Genomic DNA, 14,462 nt, shown 5'->3' with positions numbered 1-14,462 from the left:
ATTCCAGATTCAAAACAAGCCCATATTTGTCTGACTGTATGATCAGGTCCATATTGTTCACATCCTTCAATTATCTGTAGTTATTGTATCCCTCTTTAGTCATGGATGGCCAAAATATGCCTCATTCTTTCAAATATTTCCTCATACTTCCCCTACAAAAAAAACCCCACAGCACACCAATGTGTTCCAATGATCCCTCTCTTTTTTGCAATTAACAGACAGACATTGATAATTTGGGTTGGGGTTCGAAATGTGGTTGTTTTCAACCAATCACGGTAATAACAGGTCCATGAAAAACAAAAACAAAAATAAGGGAAAGAGTTCACTATTTGTCAATGGAAAGAGTACACATTTAATATATTATAGGCTGGGTAGCCTATTATTAAAGTTGCCCGATATTTCTCATTTTAACATGTTCTTTTCAGTTAGTTATAACTTTTCCAAACTTTAACCATTCAACGTGAAATATTAGGTGGTGGGTTTCTTCTTCAGGCAGAATTTTTTCTGGAAAATTTTACCAAAAAGGTTTCAGCCATTTCCAAGACTAAGTTAGAGAAAAATATGTTATTTTTCCCCAGGTTCAAAAATATCAACGACGTTTGGAGCAGGGGACTTGAAATCCAAATTTAGAAAAGTTATCTTTGAAAAAAAAGTGCAGTTTTCACATGATCAATGGAGACTTCTTAGCAGCTAAGATCTCAGAAGATTCTGTCCACAGTGGACACGTTCCTGCCTGGGGTGGAGCAGGATGTTCCCTGTAATTGCAGCTCTGGGTTGTCCCAGGCCATGCCACGCTAGGCCAGGCCCATGCCCCTATGCTAAATGCAGGCAGCCTCTCACTCCTGTGCTCTCAACAACACCCCTGCTGGCACTCAGGCAATGACGAAGAGAAAGCTGCTCAGTTTGTATCCAAAAGGGTCCAGAGCCTTCTGGGAGGTGAGCCAGAGTAGATTTAAACAAGGACCTGGAGGGACTGGGGGAAGTCAAGGGGAGGGAGCACTGAGACTGGGAATTGGGACTGGAGGAAGACAAGGACTGGCTGGGCAAGGAGATTAGGAATGGGAGCCAGGGAGGGAAACAGTGGGGGACTGAAATCGGACAAAGAACCAGAGAGAGACTGGGACTAGTAATCAGTGGCGCAAGTGGAAGGAGAGAGAGAGATATCAATCTAATGAGGAACCAGGATGGAGGGCAAGGAGGAATGGGACTGGTTGGACAAGGAGACTGAGACAAAGCTGGAGTGGCGGGAGACGCTGAGATTGAATTAGGAACAGAGAAATGAAACCAGTAGAGAGAGAACATGGGTGTGGGGGTAGAGAAGAGACTTGACAAGGGCTGGGAGGAGGGGAGACTGGCTGGGCAAGGAGTCTGGGAACAAGAAATGGGTGGGGGAAGGGGTGGGAATGGGTGGGCAAAGAGACCAGGACTGGGATGGAAAGCCAGAGGACTGGAAATTGGGCTGGGCAGACAAGGAAAATGGGACTGGGGAAGAGAGAGGACTGGGACATGTTGGAGGGGATGGGACAGAAGGGGTCAGAATTTAGGGGAAATAGGCAGAAGAGTCTGTGCTCACTACAGTCCTCCACAGCGTGGAATGGAACCCAAGATTCCTGAATCTTACCGTTCCCCTCCTGTCAGCAAATATCTGTGAAACACACTGGCAAAGTATCTCATGTTCCTCTAGTGCTAGCCCACATGGAGGATGACAACTTACTACAGTAACTCACTTAAAATCGCCCCGGTTAACGTTGTTTTGTTGTTAGGTTGCTAATCAATTAGGGAACATGCTTGTTTAAAGTTGTGCAATGCTCCCTTATAACGGTGTTTGGCAGCCGCCTGCTTTGTCCACTGCTTGCAGGAAGAGCAGGCCGTAGCAGCTAGCTGGTGGGGGCTTGGAACCAGGGTGGGCCAGCAGCCCCCCTATCAGCTCCCCGAAGTTCCCTGTGCGGAGGCTGCCCTCTGCCTTGGAGGTGCTCCCTGAGCCTGCTGCTTGCTGTGTGGGAGGACGAGGGGGCTAATGTCAGGGTATCACCCTCCCCCCTGCTCCTGCACCCCGCTTACCCGATCTTCCATAGAGCAGGGGGGACATACCACAAGGCTCAGGATGGAGGGAGCTTCCTGGCAGCAGCTGCAGCCTCAGCTTGCTGATCTACTTAACAAGGCCCTGTACTTAAGATTGGGGTCAGCGTACTTAAAGGGGAAATGCACATCTCTCTCTCTCCTCACACACATGGTGTGTGTCTCTGTCTGCCATGCTGTCTCCCCTCTCTCCATTCCTGCTGCCTTGTAGAGTGTGAGGCTACATTAATAACAATGAGTTAACCCTTGAGGGCTCATCCAAATGCTAGTTCATCATTTAACAGTAGGGCATTCCCTGGGAAATATCCCACCCTCTGACTTCACCACCTCAACCAAGCTTCACAATCACCATCGCTGTGTACCAGTATTAAATTGTTTGTTTAAAACTTATACTGTGTGTGTGAAGTCGCATTTTTCAGGAACATAACTACAACGTTAAGTAAAAAGTTACTGTACTATCTGTTACTCCATCAGCTCAAGTGGCATAGGTCCGTGTGGCGGAATGACCCATTTGTTTTTTGCCAGTTTCTTTTTATTTAAAAAAAAAAAGAATGTCAAAAGAACATTATTCAGGTATTAAAGTTAAGCACTCTAATGTTAGGAAATGCCAGAATTAAGTTTGCCAGTGCAACCTTAATTTGGCATTTCTTAACTACTGAGTGCTGGACTTTGCAACCTTAGCAATGTTCTTTTGACATTCTTTTTTTTTTTTTCCTTTTAAACATAGAATCATAGGACTGGAAGAGACCTTGAGAGGTCATCTAGTCTAGTCCCCTGCACTCATGGCAGGGGGAATAACTAGTATCTAAACCAGGAGTGGGCAAACTACAGCCCACGGGCCACATCCGGCCCTCTAGCCAGTTTAATCCGGCCCTCGAGCTCCTGCTGGTGAGCGGGGTCTGGGGCTTGCCCTGCTCCCGCGCTCCAGCCGGAGACTGGGGTTGGAGGCCACTCTGTGTGCCCATGCCAAGCTCCCAGAAGCAGCAGCATGTCCCCCCTCCGGCTCCTACGTTTAGGGGCAGCCAGGGGACTCCGTGTGCTGTCCTCGCCCCAAGCGCCACCCCCGCAGCTCCCATTGGCCAGGAACTGCAGCTAATGGGAGCTGCAGGGGCGGTGCCTGTGGATGGTGCAGCACACAGAGCTGCCTGGCCGCACATATGCATAGGAGCTGGAGGAGGGACATGCCACTGCTTCCAGGAGCTGCTTGAGGTAAGAGCTGCCTAGAGCCTGCACCCCTGACCCCCTCCCCCAGCCCAGAGCCCCCTTCTCCCCCGCACCCTGAACTCCTCATTTCTGGCCCCACCCCAGAGTCCGCACCACCAGCCAGAGCCCTCAACCCCCTCCTGCACCCCAGCCCCAATTTCGTGGTCCACCATTCAATTTCCATACCCAGATGTGGCCCTCGGGCCAAAAAGTTTGCCCACCCCTGATCTAGACTATTCCTGACAAGTGTTTGTCTAACCTGCTCTTAAAAATCTCCAATGATGGGAGATTCCACAACCTCCCTGCTTAACCACCCTGACAGTTAGGAATTTTTTCCTCATGTCCAACCTAAACCTCCCTTGCTGCAATTTAAACCCATTGCTTCTTGTCCTATCCTCAGAGGTTAAGAAAAACAATTTTTCTCCCTCCTCCTTGTAACAAGCCTTTATGTACTTGAAAACAGAGGAAATTACATTTAAAAAAACAAAAAAAAAAAAACTGAAAAAATTCTAAAAGGTGAGACAATACTGAACTCCATCACCCATAAAAAAAAAAATCTCTCATAGCACTGAATATTTTTCTGCATTTGTTAAATGTCTTATAAAAAGCAAGTTCTACAACACTATATACCACCCCTAAAGACACAGAATAATCTGTTTAACATAAGTCTATTTTCAATAAAAAAGCGAATATATTTTTTAGATTTCAAGTGCTGCAAGTAAACAAACAGTACCTATTAGCTACAGACACTGCATATTCTTATATACAGTACCTGGAATTTGAAGAACTTTCTGAAGTACATCTTCTCTCCTGTCTGTGTAGTATAACTTACTGCACATACTAAGCTGAAAGAGACAGGCATTTTAATAGTTTTGAACAATTTTCAATCTTTTGTTTGTACTTAAGAAGAACCAGAACAATGCATGTCTGCAATGCTTTCATGTAAGCTTTACCATACTTGCTATGATTAAAAATAAAGGCAATTTAGATTTCCGTCAGTGGCATGCTAGTCTTTTGCTATATAAAAAATTTCAGGGATATGTGTAAGAAAATGCATAAGTCAGGAGGAGATATAAAATCTTACATGTGTGTTCCTATTTCCTTTACTTCATGGTGAATAACATCATCAATGCAACAGTCAGATTTAAGTTCTGCCACTGCAGCACTGGAAGCTGAAAGGTTTAATCGCTGAGAACTTGTTTGAAGATCAGCCTTGGAATTGAAAAACAACACAGGTTAGAATGCTTTCAAGTCAGCAGTGTGTCTAAAGAGCAAAGCATTACAAAAAAACCAAAACATACCTTGTGAGGCACTACATTTAATTCAAATAATCTACAGACTACTATGAAAGCCAGATGACCAGAAATGAATCTGCTTTTTAAAGCCTTTTTAAAAAAAATCTGTCTACAGACACATACATTTCATGTTGTTTTTTTAATTAATTGGAATGTAAAAGACAACTAATGCAATATTTGCAGCAACATTAATGTATGAGAATAACCTGTGGAGCCTGCAAGCAACGACAATTTTGCCTGAATTAGGACAGCAAGCCCATACTGTATTAAGAGTGACTTATTCAAACCCCAGTGAGTAAATTTTATGTTACATCTGTTCCATACTTGTCTAATAAGTGCAGTATTGAAAAGGGACCCAAAAAAAGGGTGTGGGGGGAGAGAAGAGAAGCACTACATACTAGATCTTAGTTACCATTTCTCTTTATGGCCCAACAGTTTTTGCTTTGCAGCATAATTAGATCCATGGCATGAACAGTGTGTTATAGTACAGGAGGTTTTTTCCCCCTTAAATGCTGATAAATAAAAAGGTTGGGAATGTGTGATTACCAGAACACACGTTTTATTTGGTTGTAGATTGACTAAATGCATTTGTATCTGCAATAGAACTAATATTATATTTTTATTTATATATAGATATATATTTTCAAAGCCAAGGATAATATTCAGTACACATACAGAAGGTCTACTTCTGTATGGCCTTGGCTCACAGCACTGCCACTGGCTTCAGAAAAAGAGTTCCACGATTTAGATTTTAGCCCATTTTTGTTCAATATGAGAGCAGTTATTACTTGCTGAGGTTATACTCGTTTGAAGTGGACTTTCCATTTGACATACGCTGTATATATATATATATTCATAGATTCCAAGGCCAGAAGGGACCATTGTGATCATCTACTCTGACTTCCTGTATAGCACAGGCCACAGAACTTCGCCAAAATAATTCCCAGAGCATGTCTTTTAGAGAAACATCCAATTTTGATTTAAAAATTGCTAGTAATGGAGAATCATTACTAACCTTGCTAAGTGTGTTAAGTATATACTGTTGCCCCCTTTTGACCAGAGCAGCTGGCCAAATATTTAGGGTCTAGTACACCACTTCAGTTAGGAAAAGAAATGGTGACAGTCAGATATTTCTTTAATGAAGTTTTGTTTATGTACAAAGTCTCATGTCTCTGAATGTAGAAGCAATCAAACAGAAGGAAACAGATTCTTTTGCTCACATCACCAAGAGCACTCTTTTCAGTCTACCCTCTTGACCCAAAAACCTCTCCCCAGGTTTCTTCCAGGCTCTGCTTTTGTGCTTTCAGTTGCTCCTTCCAGCTTTCTCCCTCTCTGTCTTTTGACTGTTCTGCCTACTCTCCCACTCCTGAAAACAATATTCAGCAAAAGCTCCTTGGTGGAAACACATACTCCTCTTGTCTTTGGTGGGTGCTTATGTTTACAGCTATGTTAACTGAAGGGTGAGTTCACATCTATCAATCTCAATGGAGTTTATAACTCAACCCACAACAAGATTTCATCCAGCTAATTATTGCACACACTAAGATGAAAGAGACAGGCATTTTAATAATTTTGAACCATTTTTGATCTTTCATCTATACTTAAGAAATAGAATAATGCATTTCTGCAATGCTTCTATGAAAGCTTTTCCATACTTGCTATGGTTAAAAATAGAGACAATTTAGATTTCAGTCAGTGGCATACTAGTCTTTGGCTATGTAAATAATTTCAGAGGTATGTATGCTTTAATTGGGACAGTCTTTGAGGACCATTCAGAAGCTAGAGCTAGTGCAGAATACAGTTCCTGCTGGTCTTAGCTGTGAAAATCATGCTACGCTAATACTACAAAGACCTTCTTCCCATTTGCTTCTGGATGCAATCCTAACTTGATTTTGTCCTCTAAAACTCTTTACGATTTCATTCCAGACTACCTGAGGATTTTTTTTTTCCTGTGCTGGAAAACCTTTTAATGGTTATTTCTTAATACCTGCTGTGTATTATGTTAAAAATGCACCAGATACTATGGATTTGACACATTTTATAAATCCAATAAATAGATATATCTTTTCACATACCTTTACCAATATGTCCTTGACAACTTGATTACTGTCATTATGTACACTAATGTAACTGGAAAAGGTCTCTCCCAGAAATATATTTCTGTTCAAAGAAAATAGTACTTTTTAACAATGTAATTCTCAACAAGTCGACCCACTGAAATCCATTAGAGTCCATCTTTAATTTTTGTAAATATTTTATTTTAAAATTCTACAACGATGTGGCCTATGCTATGACCAGTTCAGTTCCATCAGTGCTAGCAATATCAAGAATCTGATCATAGATGGGCCACTGGCATTTTAAAAACTGTCTCATCTAACCCTGCTCAGAACATGTCTAATTGACACTGTGCTCTAATTACTGACAGCAACCACTCTTTACTCTAGGAATCCCAACGTTGTTGCCATTAACGGAGCTGAACCAGGCGTGGGAATAGTGGGAAATTTTGCAGTGCCTGTTGTAATCAAGTCCAATGGGACTGCACGTATGAATAAAGTTACTCACACAGGTAAGTGTCTGGAAAACCAGGACCTAAAAATACCCTGGCAATTTCCTAGTATACACAATTTTTTAAAGTTTAACTATCAGAAAAAAAAATTAAAAAATGATCAAGTCAGATTCCTACTTAAAAATGACAATCTCAGTGATAGTTGTTAAACTAAAGTCCCAGTCCTGCAACGAGATATACAGAGGTGGTCCCTTAAAACCTTAAATGTAAGTGCACTACATCAGTTTAAAGTGAGGCTTACACCGGTACAACTTAATATAGTAAACACAGGAGTAAACTGTGTTGGCATAAATCCTGCTTATCATTGGTGCATCATATCTTAGGGATCTGTACATGAATGTAAATTTCTCTAATGCAGACACATTACTAAGGGACTGTCTGCTATAAAGGGTTACATTTCACCTGGAAGTTAAAAATTGCTGCACACACTGCAGGGCACTATGCAGTACCGTGCTGTCTATGGTCTCTCCTAGACCCTACTACACACAGAGGCAGGTATGTATTGCAGAGACAGTCACTGAATACATTCAGGCTATGTTGCACCAGTATCAATACTGTGTGTTTATACTCGATAAATAATTTCCTGTTATTAATGAAACAAACAAGTTATCCTTAGTCATCTCCAAAATACTGCAATGTGTATTTGTAAAAAAAGGAAAGGGTGCTAATAAGCACAAATAATCTAAGTTCCAGGATTCATCTAGCAATAATCTTCAGACCTTACAGTTGCATATTCGATTCTTACCCAAAGTTCTGAGGCAAAGTCAACATTTCTCCTAGCATTAAAGTTTCTGCTCCTTTTACGGTGGAAGGGTCATCTTTCATGAGTTGATTCAACAGATCTCCTGTAATAATATATAATGGCATAGGTCAAAAACATTTGCATAAACTAGATCCTTGTCTACATACAAATGACATGTTTCCTTTCCATGTATTTGGAAATTGATAATACAGTGCTGCTTTTGAATGTTATTGATATTATGGCTTAGTTTAAATTATTTTTCTTTAGTGACCCCACAATAAAGGGCAGACTGAATAGTTTCATGTTAAACTCTTTATTGCTTCTTGAATTACACTCATGCTAAATTCTAAGCATTAGTAGAGTTTGGTTTAGTTCTTGAATAGGGTGTGCAGATTAGGAACTTTGTGATTTTGTAAAATTAAGTTTTAAATAAAAGGGCACCTGCATACGAGGAAACCTTAAGTACAGCTTTTGCTGTTGCAAAAGCTATCAATCATTATACACTGAACTTAGTACTGCTCACTCTTCCATATTAGGCATAAGCAACAGTTTATCTGCTATATATAATTCAGCAACAAGATAATCTTTCAATCTTACATAAAATACCATGCTTCCTTCAAGAATGAAAAGCAAGCAAAACTGGATTTTGGCTGAATAGCTATTGACAAATTAAAAAAAAAAATCTGGGTGACCAAGGCTTTGAGAACTGACTTGTCTATGCCATATTTTCCTTACTGAGGTAATACAAGTTGGGTGGAATTTTCAAAAGCATTCAATGTTGGTCTAACTCTACTCCTCTTAACACAGTGAGAATTTCTGAAAATTCCACCTTTTGTGTTTAATGATTCAGTCAACACAGAAGGGCTCAATCCCAAAGACATATCTCCGGATAAACATTAACCTCAATGGAAATTCTTCCTGCATAAGACCAACTGCACAGCATATCAGAAATAGCTGACCCATTTATCCTTCTTTACTTTACTCTATTTATGTTCTTATACAATTTTCTTTATTTTGCCTTTTTATCCTGATACGTGTTTTTTGAAGATACATTGCCATTGCACTGGAAGATGGGGAAAGAAGAATGTCAGTTGCTGGGATGGGGAGGGGAAAAATATTTAGGCTGCACAGCACCTCTCTCTCCACCTTGGCTGGCCTCTAGAATATAGTCAGTATCTGGGGAGAACACAGCAATTTCAAGGGGAAACTTGGAATGCTGTGCTAGCACCAACAGACAAGGAAATTCATCAGACAACAAGTCCTGTAAAATCATTGTCAATTACCCATTGAAATAAGGTGCTGGGTAAACTAATGGCTCTAATGAGGGAGTGTCATAAATGTAAGGGGAAGTGTAAACACCTTTAAAATCCCTCCTGGCCAGAGGAAAAACCCTTTCACCTGTAAAGGGTTAAGAAGCTAGGATAACCTCGCTGGCACCTGACCAAAATGACCAATGAAAAGACAAGATACTTTCAAAGCTGGAGTGGGGGAGAAACAAAGGCTCTCTCTGTCTGTGTGATACTTTTGCCGGGAACAGAAAAGGAACGGAGTCTTAGAACTTAGTAAGTAATTTAGCTAGATATGTGTTAGATTCTGTTCTGTTTAAATGGCTGATAAAATAAGCTGTGCTGAATGGAATGGATATTCCTGTTTTTCTGTCTTTTTGTAACTTAAGGTTTTGCCTAGAGGGATTCTCTATGTTTTGAATCGGATTACCCTGTAAGGTATTTACCATCCTGATTTTACAGAGGTGATTCTTTTACTTTTTTTCTTCAATTAAAATTCTTCTTTTAAGAACCTGATTGTTTTTTCATTGTTCTTAAGATCCAAGGGTTTGGGTCTGTGTTCACCTATGCAAATTGGTGAGGATTTTTATGAAGCCCTTCCCCAGGAAAGGGGGTGTAGGGTTTGGGGACGATTTTGGGGGGAAAGGCGTTTCCAAGCGGGCTCTTTCCCTGTTATATATTTGTTAGATGCTTGGTGGTGGCAGCAATAAAGTCCAAGGGCAAAAGGTAAAATAGTTTGTACCTTGGGGAAGTTTTAACCTAAGCTGGTAAAAATAAGCTTAGGGGGGTTTTCACGCAGGTCCCCACATCTGTACCCTAGAGTTCAGAGTGGGGAAGGAACCTTGACAGGGAGTAATACAGAATGCCATGTCTCCAGATATGCACGGTAATTCCATGCTTCTATTTTCTCCCCAGTGTGTACTTGATTGTCTGAAACCTTCCCTCCACATACAATCATCTCAAAACAACAAAAACAGCATCCACTGGATGATTTTTCTAATTCCTTAGATTTTGAGGGAACATGTTTACAGGTTGTTCACCAAGCTTCCAAAGCCTTGGGGTGAGAACCGTGGTGGTGATTTGCTAATTTTCTATGGCTTTTACAGGGGGAATGTTTACTTCATGTAATACATTATAACCTCTATGACTGCAGAGGTGTGGTGTAGAAGTTTCAGTTGCTCATTTGGGACTGCTTTAATCCTTTTTGCTTTTGTGTGCCATGATGAAACTCCAACTTATGTTGCTTACTAAATTAGTATAAACGTTCTCAGATGTTCTTGCCTTTCTAGTACCATCCACCTTTTTCATCCTTTTTTGTGTTATGTATTCATTAGATTGTAACTCCTCAGGGGATGAATCTGCTTTTCTTTTTAAAAATGTGTTAAGTACAGTACAATGAACACCTCTGGTGATATATAAATAATAATGAATTAATTATCAAGAGATCATCATATACCTGGCAAGTCTCTCTCTTCACAGGTCACTGGAATATTGGTGAATAATGTAGGCTTGGTTAACCTCATCACTGTGAATTCAGAAAGGAAAGGAAAAGTTAGTAAGCAAACAGTATTTAAAAGATCCAAAAATATTTCGTAGTTTTAGTAAAAAAAACCCCACCACCATATTTTTAATTTTCTTGTTTTGAAGTCAGTTTGAAAGGGGGTGATACAACCAATCACATTACCTGCACTTCCTAGTGAATATTTTTAGTCAGTATGGAGTTAAAGTTTAATAGGGATCTAGGTCATTGCATACAATTGATTTCTTGCCGTCACAAACTTTAAATCAGCCTTGCAAAACTATCATGAAAATGTAATGGCCTAGGCACAAACTCTACACTACAATAATGAAAAAACAAAATGAATGAGATTTTACTCACCTGTCAAACAAACCAAACAATCTTGCCCCAGGAAAGGGGACAAGTAGAATTTTGCAAGGCTGATCTAAACCATCTTACTCAAATTATGTAGCCTCATCTATATCATGGTGCCTGGGATTTATCCTCAAGAGAGATTATTTTCCAGATGGAGAATAGGAAAAAAAACAAAGAAACAACCCCACCCCACCCCCCAAAACAACAACAACAACAAACACACACACACACAGGTCCTGATTCTGCAAACATTTGCACATGACAGTAATCATAGAATCATAGAATATCAGGGTTGGAAGGGACCCCAGAAGGTCATCTAGTCCAACCCCCTGCTCAAAGCAGGACCAATCCCATTGAGTTCTATTGCATACATGTTTGCAAGATCAGGACCATTTTCTGCAAACTGCTTTGAAGATGTAAAATTCTAGACAAAGGCTCAGTATTTTTTTTAAATGCATATGAATAAAATTATTTGCTGGGACCAACATTTGCAGTTCGTCTGTGCAAACCAGTGTTCCCCTCATTTACAATATTTTTGGTTAAGCTTTACCTCTAATACTAAGTGTAACAAGACTCACAAGATTAAACAAATACAATCTAATATTCAACAGCGCAATTATCAGTAAGTCATAGCTTCTCGGCAAAGTAATTTAATAATCTGGGAGTTCCAAAATATAAATAATATTCCTTCATTTTTTCATATAGAATGTATTGTTTACAATTTAAAAATAGGAAATAAATTATATGTAGCTGTTCAAGGCAACCTTCAGCTCAGTATCTCTTCAGGCTATAGAAAAATAAACTGGACAAGCTTGCATTGAAAGTTGCTATTTGAACGACTGATGAATTTTCATTTCTACTATACTTTTGTGCCATTTCACATTCATTAGTCTACTCAGCATTCATTGATGCCAGCTTGGTAAAATCATTGATTGTTTCGGGTATGCATTTGGGCATGGTGCAATGGTTCATGTGATAATTTATGCTACAATATGAGACACCTACATGAGATGGTTAATTGAGGCACAGTCAGTTGTTTTAGGGAATGGATATATTACAAAAGTGAACCATAAGCAAAGCTCTTTTTAATGGGAAGGTGTAAATTGGAGATTTTAGCTGAAGAAGGCATAATGTACTCCTGGAGGGATTCTGCACTAAAAAATTCACAATTTGGCAAAATTCTGCATTTTTTATTTGTCAAAATAATGCAATATAATCACACCAGTTTCAATTGTTTTGGTAATTTATTTAAACTACAATACAGAAAAAAGTCACAATGACTATTCAGCATTTCCTAAACACATAGAAGTGAAGTTACAAACACTTGGTAACTAATACCCTGCATTCCAGTTATAATCCTGGATTTTCATTTGAATTACATTACAGAACACCAAACAGCAAAAATAAATAAAATAAATAAATTAAAGAAGTCATTTTAAATTGCTCAAACTTTCACACAGTTTTGCTAATCATCATCCTGACCTGGCTGCGTAATTTGGGAAGAGCTTGTTTCTGAGTGTCCTGACATTTTATTGACTGCTTGGTAAATGTTTTATTTGCCCTCAAAGTCTTTTTTTTTTAAATGGGTAAGTAAAATAAATCCTGAGCTATAATCTAAACCCTTTGTGCCACTTTGGCACAGGAAAAACAGTGAGAAAGCACGTAGATCTTCCCAGCTGATTCTCTTACTGTCATCTATAAGGCTGCACATCACTCTGGCAATGAAGAGGCCTTAAAACTTTTCAAGGTTTTATGCTCCTGGAGGAATTGACTGAGGATGGGAACAGTTAACTAACAATAGGAACATTAACAATGTTACTATACAGGTAGCTTGCTACATTTCTGCCTCAAAAAACGAGATCAATTAACTAGCAGACAGGCTGCTATATTTCTGCCTCAAGGAAAGGCAGAATAAATCCTCCTGCATAATAAAAACATGTATCCTTCCATGCCCCTGGTGAGTCAGAGTAGCAAGGGACAGAGTCCCTCTCACTTGTTGGCAGGTACCCATACCCAGCCCCACCCTCTGACAGTGATCGACGTCTCCCCCGCAGGCACATACGCACACCCAGCCTCTCTCCCCCTGCAGTGATTTGCATCTCTGAGGCTGCTCCAGACGTGCTGGAACAGACACACTGCCTGGTTTGCCATGGAAGAGGTCCCCCCGCAGATCTCTTTTGCATTTTTCTGTGTGGGGAGCACAGAAATATGCAGGCCATATGAATTCTGCACCTCTGTCAGTGGTAATAATGGCATAAAATGAAGAAGAGTGTGAAAACATCTTATTTCATTCAGCCTGATTTGTTGTCTTGAGTAAATATAAGCAATAAATGAGAATTTAAGGTATATTCCATAAGGTCTGCATCAAGAGGGACTGGATGCCTCCTTACCCAAGTGCAGAAACAACAACAAATATTACACCCTTCATTTTCCTTATTGCTCTGCTGACAACTGTCAACATTCCACTGAAATCAGCACAATATTAGGCAAACAGCAGCATAGTAAGTGTAACAGGTGGAACATTTAGTAGCTGGCAAACAGTTACTGTAACCTACGTAAAAACGTTGGTGGGACACTGGAGCACTGCACTGAACAACATGCCCTTTCACACATTAAGACAAATACAGGATTCAAATGAAGGTAAATTCATCTGGGAAGAGGAGCAACTGGATTAGTAATTGCTCCTTCCACAACCACTGCAGCAGTTCCATTAGCTTTTATTTTGTTTAGAAAACCGTTAAACCTCCTATGGAAGTGCAATGACTCTGTAGTGATGCCCGCATTTTTTCATTGCGCTCAGTTGAGTAATTTGTTCATGCCATAAAGCTGAAAAGAATATCACCAAGTGAAATCCCAGACTCTTTCCTGCAATATTCATATTAAAAGTAATATGATTAACCAGCCCACCAAACTTAACTTTTCCATCAAGCTTCTAAAAACTTTCAGCACTTAGGGCTTGTCCACACACCCAAGTTTTGTTGACAAAACTTATGTCGACACCCAAAAGTTGACAAAACAAAAATTGCCAAAGGGCGTTCACACTTGCTCCCTTTGTCAACAGATCATGTCCACGTTGGGGACACCATCATTGACAGGGTGAGCAATGCACCATGGATATGTATCCCACAGTGCAGTGTTGTGGGAAGGAAGAGTTCATCGCTGCACATCTTGGTATTCTCTCCAATTTCTCCCACAGCCCCCTCAGCTGCCGAGAGCAGCACCATGAGCAGCTCTGCCATTCCTCAGCACAGAGAGCTCACAAAGCAGCACAGCAGTCTGTCCCCTGCCCCGTGAAGCAGCAGTCTGCCTGCTGCTGTGTTCCTAGTGCAGGGCAGAACAGGAGTATTCCAATGATTTGCTCTTTGTTTGTTCCCCAAAGGAAGCAGCACACAGATACTTCCCGGAGCTTTGAAAGGAG

The 14,462-nt window shown here is 40.3% G+C and overlaps 1 protein-coding gene across 5 annotated transcripts in view; it reads right to left on the bottom strand.

Annotated features, from left to right (window-relative positions):
• Nucleotides 1-14,462, bottom strand: part of TRAPPC13 (trafficking protein particle complex subunit 13) — a 45,057-nt gene that overhangs the window by 19,414 nt on the left and 11,181 nt on the right. For all 5 annotated transcript variants that reach the window (XR_014711731.1, XM_084628848.1, XM_084628849.1 and 2 more), the window contains exons 2-6: nt 10,628-10,696; nt 7,889-7,988; nt 6,653-6,737; nt 4,367-4,494; nt 4,055-4,127 (exon numbers count right to left, since the gene is read on the bottom strand). Coding sequence is in view for 4 of the 5 variants with exons in the window: in XM_084628848.1 (XP_084484974.1) it covers nt 4,055-4,127; nt 4,367-4,494; nt 6,653-6,737; nt 7,889-7,988; nt 10,628-10,696 (455 nt within the window). In the remaining variant the exon portion in view is untranslated. The remainder of the gene's footprint in view (nt 1-4,054; nt 4,128-4,366; nt 4,495-6,652; nt 6,738-7,888; nt 7,989-10,627; nt 10,697-14,462) is intronic.

Source organism: Lepidochelys olivacea, assembly GCF_965140295.1.
Source record: "Lepidochelys olivacea isolate rLepOli2 genome assembly, chromosome: 5".
Taxonomy (NCBI): domain Eukaryota; kingdom Metazoa; phylum Chordata; order Testudines; family Cheloniidae; genus Lepidochelys; species Lepidochelys olivacea.
Note: the sequence above shows the minus strand (reverse complement) of the source record. Positions and strands in the feature narration are given on the sequence as shown.